Here is a 7,536-nt window from a genome sequence, read left to right on the forward strand (position 1 = left end):
CCATCAATTTGTACCATATACAAAATATAATACATTCAGTACCCTCTCCCTCCTTCCCTCTCTCTCTCTCCCTCTCCCCCCCCCCCTAATACTATAACCCCACTCTCATCCCCTACCTGATACCCCAGTAGCAGTGCTCCTTCCCTCATTGCCTGCTGCATTTCATCATGAGTAATGAACCTATATCCTTGCGGTGGCTGGCCCGGCGGCCTACGACACGGATATACCAACGTGGTCAAGAGACCGTCGATTTTTTGACCGTGGTACCGAACAAGGTCGACTGGAGAATCAAACTTGGTTCCGTCTTGTATGGCAAGGGTTCCATCGGGCTTTCGAGAGATGAGGTAGTGATATCGCTTTGTTTGGTGGCAGAGAGAGAGGACGTATTCGCCCGACGTGGTGAGACTGTCTCTGACTAGAAAAGACCCGTCTACTCCGCCACATTGGGTCAAGATCTGTTCAGCATCACTCCGCGATATACGACCATGGTACCAAGGTTCGTTGCTTAGGTCAGCCATAAGTGAGAAATAGAGGATTCAAAGTGACTCCTTTACTGAGAATGAGCCTAGACGGACTTTAGGTGAAAAGATTTAGGAGGAAAACGAAGTATTTTCTTTATAATTTCTTCTGATCCGGTCGGTCAAGAGCTACTCGGGTCAGTCGCTTGCACTCTGTCCTATCTCGCTCTTAATGGAAAGCTAACAAGGAGAAGAAACAGCAGGGATTGAAAGTTGTGCCGAGAAAGGTTGCTATCTACTGTTAGTGTCCATATTGTTGAGTAGGAGGTCACGTGATAATCACGTGATATTATATCTAAGAGTTATTAATTTGTGTCTATTATATTAATTGAGGGTTTGTGGGTGGGGCTCAAAAATTAATAACTGGAATTCGCGCGAAACTCAAAGATCACGTGATCATTTTTGACCTGAGACTGAGCTCAATATCAGGGGAGGTGTAAGGTCTTTCTCTTGTTTCTCTTCTTTGCAATGAAGGTTAGAAAGGAAGAGCCTTCTACTTCATAAAATGAGCCAATACTTTTTATTTTGTAGATCGAGGTGAAGCATCTTCGTTCTGGGAAGACACTCCAAGTCCTAAACGTATGACAAGTTTTCTATTCAGCTTACCTTAGAGTGACTTTTAATTGCGGGTACTAAATTTTTCTGGTATTAAAAATTGCGATTAAGTAATTATTACTAATAGTTATATGGGATCATGATGTCATTATTAATAATTGCGCGTATTAATAATTGCGATTTTAAACCCTAACACAAAATTTGCAATTAATAGTATCAGTAACCTTAAGGTATCTTAGCTGGTATATATTTCTGTTGTCTACTTTTAGGTTACTGCTAAGACTACCATTGCCGGCGTAAAGGAGTTATATGCAAGGGAATGTAAGTCTCCTTTGATATAGAGAGGGGCTGTAATTAAAAAGTCTTTAATGAAAAATTAACAGTATTTATTTAATTGGTTTAATTTTATGACCTTGTGCCAATTGTAATAATTGTCGTAATAAGGATAATATGCGTTTATAGGCCCCAAGTATTATCCTGATCGCCAGCAGTATAAAATTTCTCAGGAGAAAGGTAAGAAAGATTTTTAAATTTGACGAAGTTGACACCATCTATTTATTTATCTTGTCACTCTCTTGTCTACCTCTTTCTTACTCTGTTTGTTCTGAAAAGGTGCGAAAGCTTTAAAAGATGAAGAGACGATAAGTTCTCTGAAACTAAAGGACGGAAGCAGTCTCTACTTTAAAGACTTAGGACCTCAATTGGGCTGGAGTACTGTAAGAGTTGATACCCAACCACACACTAACTAAAGACATTGTATGTAGTACAGTGTAGCCTCTTTATTAAGGACACCATTGGGCCCACACTACCTGTCCTTAATACATGTACAGTGTAGCCTCTTTATTAAGGACACCATTGGGCCCACACTACCTGTCCTTAATACATGTACAGTGTAGCCTCTTTATTAAGGACACCATTGGGCCCACACTACCTGTCCTTAATACATGTACAGTGTAGCCTCTTTATTAAGGACACCATTGGGCCCACACTACCTGTCCTTAATACATGTACAGTGTAGCCTCTTTACTAAGGACACCATTGGGCCCACACTACCTGTCCTTAATACATGTACAGTGTAGCCTCTTTGTTAAGGACACCATTGGGCCCACACTACCTGTCCTTAATACATGTACAGTGTAGCCTCTTTGTTAAGGACACCATTGGGCCCACACTACCTGCCCTTAATACATGTACAGTGTATCCTCTTTATTAAGGACACCATTGGGCCCACACTACCTGTCCTTAATACATGTACAGTGTAGCCTCTTTATTAAGGACACCATTGGGCCCACACTACCTGTCCTTAATACATGTACAGTGTAGCCTCTTTAATAAACAAAATGTCCTCATTATAAAGGTGTCCTTACATCACAGTGTTCATATTATAGTATATACTCACTGTACTGTACCATAAGTAGTTAAGTACTTGTAAGTATGGATTGTCTAGTGAACCATTACTATAATGTGTGTGTGTGTGTGTGTGTTTCTACTCCCTATCTTGAAATGTGTGAGATTGTGTTCCTACAATAGCATGTGTACTGTATTGTAGCCTATGAATGTCCATGTACATGTAATTGTGTATCAATAATATCAAGAGACTTGTGTGACAGAATTATATGTACATGTGTGCAATCTTACACTTTGCATTTATTTACATGTACATGCACATGTATGTATTTTAAATTTTATTTATTAATTTATTTATTAGATTACATTTATTTTAAGTGTTTTATTGTTTATACATGTACAACCTTACTTTTTGCATTTATTTACTGTACATGTATCTATTTTAAATTTTATTTATTTATTTATTTTTTAATTAATTTATTTAAATTATATGCACATGCGTAGGTCTTCCTCTGTGAATATTCTGGCCCTCTGTTTGTCTACTTGTTATTTTATTTGCGTCCATCGATAATTTACGGACCCGAAGCAAATGATAAACCAATGGACATCACTGCACAGTAAGTTATGGACGTACAGTACCATTTCTACTTAAGAGTTAGAGATTTTTATACATTTTATTTGTGTTTTTTTATTTGTATTTACTTTGAGTCAATTAAAATGTGTACATGTATATGTATGTATGCTTAAAATTAGTTTGGAACTAAAATTTGAAATCGTCTTTTACTTACAGTGTTGCAGCTGGTTGTTGGACCTTTCATTACGCCAAGAGAATCGCTGAGACCCTTTTTGTTCATCGCTTCTCTCACTCTACCATGCCGATAAGAAACCTCTTTAAGGTATTGCAACGAGTACATGTACAAATTAAACTTGTGTCATGTATATGTACATCACCCACAAAGCATGCTTAATCAGTGAGTGCAAGTACATGTACTGTACCATAATGGCTTTTGGAGCAACTTTAAAAATTCATTAAAAAATTCAAATTTGATTGAAATCAGCTCAAAATTTTGACACAACACCAGTACATGTATATGTATCAGAAAAAAATTATGAAATTCGAAATTTCTCTTCTAGTAGTTTTTGGTGAAATTTGGCCAACGACCCTGTACTAAAGTATAGGGACTTTGGCCTGATTTTTTAGCAACTTTAAAAATTCATTAAAAAATCCAATTTTGATTGGAATCAGTTCAAACTTGATACATAGCATAAGAACATGTATATGTATCAGAAAAATTTATAAAAATGAAGAATTCTCTTCTAGTCATTTTTGGCGAATTTTGGCCAAGAACCCTGTACTATAGTACAGGGACTTTGGCCCGATTTTTGAGCAACTTTAAAAATTCATAAAAAATCCAATTTTGATCAGAATCAGTTCAAACTTGATACATAGCATAAGAACATGTATATGTATCAGAAAAAATTATAAAACTTGAGAATTCTCACCTAGCCATTTTTGGCAAAATTTGGTATACTATAGTACATGATTTATGACCCACTTTTTGAGTAACTTGACAAATGAAAATTTATCATTTATTATTGCTATTGTTACAGAACTGCGGTTATTATTGGAGCTTTGCTGCTTTTGTATCTTATTTTGTGAACCATCCACTCTATACACCACCTTGTGAGTTCATGTATACATAATAGCTCCTCTTATTCTTATACTGTGCATTCTTATATACTTATACTGTACTTATTAATGGAGTATTTATGTTATTCTGTGTTTATCATACAGATTATGGAATGTCACAGATATTTGGAGGCCTTGTCCTTTTTGTGGTTAGTAGTTTAATATATTTAGTCCCCATTCAAGAAATTCTTTTAAAAATTCTGTTAGATATGTCAGATTGGTAACTTTAGCTCTCATTTCGCTTTGAGGAACTTAAGGCCGCCTGGTAATTCAGATTTAAAAATTATTTTAGGCTTCAGTTTTGTGAAATTACGTACATAGGCACCAAAGAGAGAAGGATTCCTTATCCGACTAGCGATCCATTCACTTTCCTGTTTAATTTTGTAAGCTGTCCCAATTATACTTACGAGGTAAGGAAAAATTTTTTTATATTTTTACAAAAGAAAAATTTAATTTTTATTATCTTCATAGGGAGGAGCTTGGATTGCTTTCACGTTCATGACACAGTGTCTTCCAGGTTACATTAGCATCACTGTTTGTGTACATTTAAAATATAAATTAAAGTCCGTTTGAATTCATCTGAGCCCAGGAAGTGATTACAGGCCCCACCCAATAGTTAACACAAAATGCAATAATATGTTTGTGAAAAGTATGGCCGTACTTTCTGCATGGGTTATTGTGCAACCAACTTGGAGCTATAAAGCTACAGCTACTTCTTGAGTATCACAATAGAAGCGGCAAAAGGAGAAGAATGCACTGGCATGTTTATCATTACAATGGAGCTTGTAAATCAAAAGTTATAGCAAGAAAATGAGGGCTCAGGTCAACACAAATGGACTTTAGTGTACATGTACACATGTTTGTTTCAATGTAGCATAACTTGTATATTTTTGCTACTCGGTCTTACAATTTGATATTGTATCAAGATTACTGCAGCTCATTTTTTTCATTTTATTTCTTTTTTAGCATTTTTTTTCTTCCTGGCTGGTTTCTATCAAATGACTGTATGGGCTATGAACAAGCATAGGGCATACCGTAAAGAGTTTAAAGATTATCCTAGAAACAGGAAATCTATTGTCCCTTTTCTGTTCTGAAGAGAGAGTGGAGCACATTATTTGAGAGCTTTATTATTGTAATAAGAATTTTGTATTAACTTGAGAAAATATTTTGTATGAGTTCAGTTTAGTTAAAATTTTATATTGGCTAAAATATTAAGCTTTGCCTAAGTTACAGGCTACCTACATCTCTGCTACATTGCACGTTCAAGGCAAGGGATTTCAGCAACTTTTATAATTAAAATAATGATTTTATAATGAAAATAATATTTTCATAATAATAATAACTAACATTATTAAAAGAATTGTGGAAAGGAATAAAATCAAGCTAAAAATGCTAACAATTATAATTAGTAAAATAATAAGATAAGTTCTGCACTAAGAAAGCAATTTACATGTATATAATAATAATTGTTATAGTTCCATAGCAAAAAATGGCTTGAGTCTATTGATCAAAAATAACTTTAAAAGGACTCCCGTTAAGATGGATCCCATGCCACTTAACACTGATAAAAGTCTCAACAGGATCTGGTATATCGTACTTCACGTTAAATGTGAAATCTCCATTATGCTCAACTGCTATTGATCTTGCCGGCACAAAAGCGCCATACACTGCAACCTCAAGTATACCGTTTCCTCCTCCATCTCGGCAATCAATCATGAACTCTCCCGGAGTGGCTTTCAAGTCGCCCACAGAGCATTTAGCAACATCAGGCTCTGGTCTATTGTATCGGCAAATAAAAGGAGAGCTCGGTATTTCAATGCCTCCGTACATCACGCGAAGGCGACAGATTCCAGCTCGCTCAGAGGAGAGAACTCCAGAGTAATGGCAATCATTTACAGGTTGACAGAGGACTGAGCTATTCTCAGGGCCTTCTAGCTGGACTAGTAGCTCTGCCCCACCTCCAGCCTTTGATGTATCGACGGCAAAAGGTACTTTGACTCCAACTAGTACATTGACGTCCTCAAGTCCAGTGCATGTGACAAGCGATGGATTAAATACTTTGACTGTAATAAGATCACAGAGTGAGATTGCTCCACACTTCACTATTATCGTTAGGAGCCCGATATTGACTGGTGTGTACGAGATTCGATATTTAAACTTGCCTTCTTCCTCCGATTCAATTGATTCGACTTTTGCTTCCAAATTATTTCCGTCTTCTTGTGTTACTACGGCCGTGATTTCATACTTGCTGCTTTGTATTCCGCTCACAACAAAGCTCGTTTCTGCATTAACTGGTACTGACGTTTTAAGATCTTCCATCAAGAACTCCGATGTATCAAACTTTGCAAGTGAGAGTTTCTCGCTAATGTGGACTTCATTGTAAGTAAGCACCACGAATTGAGCCGTCTCTGCCTCTGGAAGATACTCGATTTTGACACGGTCTTTGTCTAATTTCTCTACGCTGCATTTAATTTCTTCTTCGACTGTGTCGGCTTCATCTTCTGTCAAAAGAAACACTCCAAAGCCATCCTCTTGAACTTCATTTGCTACAAAAATCTCATAGCTGTTCACTTGGCCAAGAACAGCTTGCATTGGATATATCTCCTCCTCTTTGACGATTTGGAATTCTGCTGGGTTGACTATGTATGGACGTAAAGGTTCCTTGTAAAGTGCTTCCCCATCCACTAAAAAGATCAAGTCATAGTACCCAGAGACCATTGGAGTATAACTAGCCAATAACAAATTAGGATTATCTTCTTTTGCTGAGAAAACTAGCTCTTCCTTTTCTCCTGAGGGCTTTACAACAGTGGCCACTAAAGGCACTGGACCACTTTTAGATATATCAACAACTATTTCTACTGGTTCGCCAATTTGGGCCTTCTTGCCTGTTGCACCACTGCCTGAAATAACAAGCAATTCAGTGTCTGTTACAAGGATATTCAGTGGTTCTTCACTGATAGGAATAGCTTCAAAAGTGGCTCGTGCTTCATAGATTCCTGGTGTATTGGGAGTGAATGTGAATGAGAGAAGGTTAGGATTCTCTTCATTGGTGCTAGGTACTATTGTAGATTCTTCTGGTCCACTGAGATTCAGGTTGAAGGAGCCAGGTCCAGCGTTACTAATATCATACTCTAGGTTTACTGGTGTACCTGGTACTACTCTAACTGGACCATCATTCACACACTGAACAGCTGACGGATTGAACACTTGAAGGGTGTATGGAGACTCTGATATTAGTTGACCACAAGCTTTAACGTGCAACTGATGATTTCCACCTTGTACTGGTGTAAATGTTATGTCATAGACCCCTGGTGTCTTCTCTGTTGTTTCAGTGGGTATTTCTTCATTGTTAGGGCCAGAGACGTTTACTTTAGGCTTCACAGCTCTTGCTTCAGTTGTATTAACAGTTACATAAGTCTCTTTACC

General features: G+C 37.2%; 3 protein-coding genes across 3 annotated transcripts in view; 1 reads left to right on the plus strand and 2 right to left on the minus strand.

The window, feature by feature from the left end:
* The window catches only part of LOC100640238 (tyrosine-protein kinase SYK-like), a 6,983-nt gene extending 6,178 nt beyond the window's left edge, over positions 1–805 (minus strand). Inside the window, exon 1 of the mRNA XM_003385848.2 lies at positions 117–805. Within this exon, the coding sequence (XP_003385896.1) occupies positions 117–518 (402 nt within the window). The 5' untranslated portion in view covers positions 519–805. The remainder of the gene's footprint in view (positions 1–116) is intronic.
* Positions 806–885: 80 nt separating this feature from the next.
* On the plus strand, positions 886–5,336 carry LOC100640363 (very-long-chain enoyl-CoA reductase-like). The gene is made up of 13 exons (XM_003385849.3): positions 886–992; positions 1,050–1,097; positions 1,343–1,394; positions 1,536–1,586; positions 1,686–1,789; positions 2,925–3,037; positions 3,211–3,316; positions 4,032–4,104; positions 4,216–4,259; positions 4,318–4,375; positions 4,432–4,520; positions 4,582–4,627; positions 5,077–5,336. The coding sequence occupies exons 1-13, from the start codon at positions 987–989 to the stop codon at positions 5,202–5,204; spliced, it is 918 nt and encodes a 305-aa protein (XP_003385897.1). The 5' UTR covers positions 886–986; the 3' UTR covers positions 5,205–5,336.
* A 76-nt stretch (positions 5,337–5,412) lies between these two features.
* Positions 5,413–7,536, minus strand: part of LOC100640490 (filamin-A) — an 18,857-nt gene continuing 16,733 nt past the window's right edge. The window contains exon 7 of the mRNA XM_019995400.1: positions 5,413–7,536. Coding sequence (XP_019850959.1) covers positions 5,611–7,536 — 1,926 coding nt within the window. The 3' untranslated portion in view covers positions 5,413–5,610.

Source organism: Amphimedon queenslandica, unplaced genomic scaffold (genome assembly GCF_000090795.2).
Source record: "Amphimedon queenslandica unplaced genomic scaffold, v1.1 AMPQUscaffold_13446, whole genome shotgun sequence".
NCBI lineage: Eukaryota > Metazoa > Porifera > Demospongiae > Haplosclerida > Niphatidae > Amphimedon > Amphimedon queenslandica.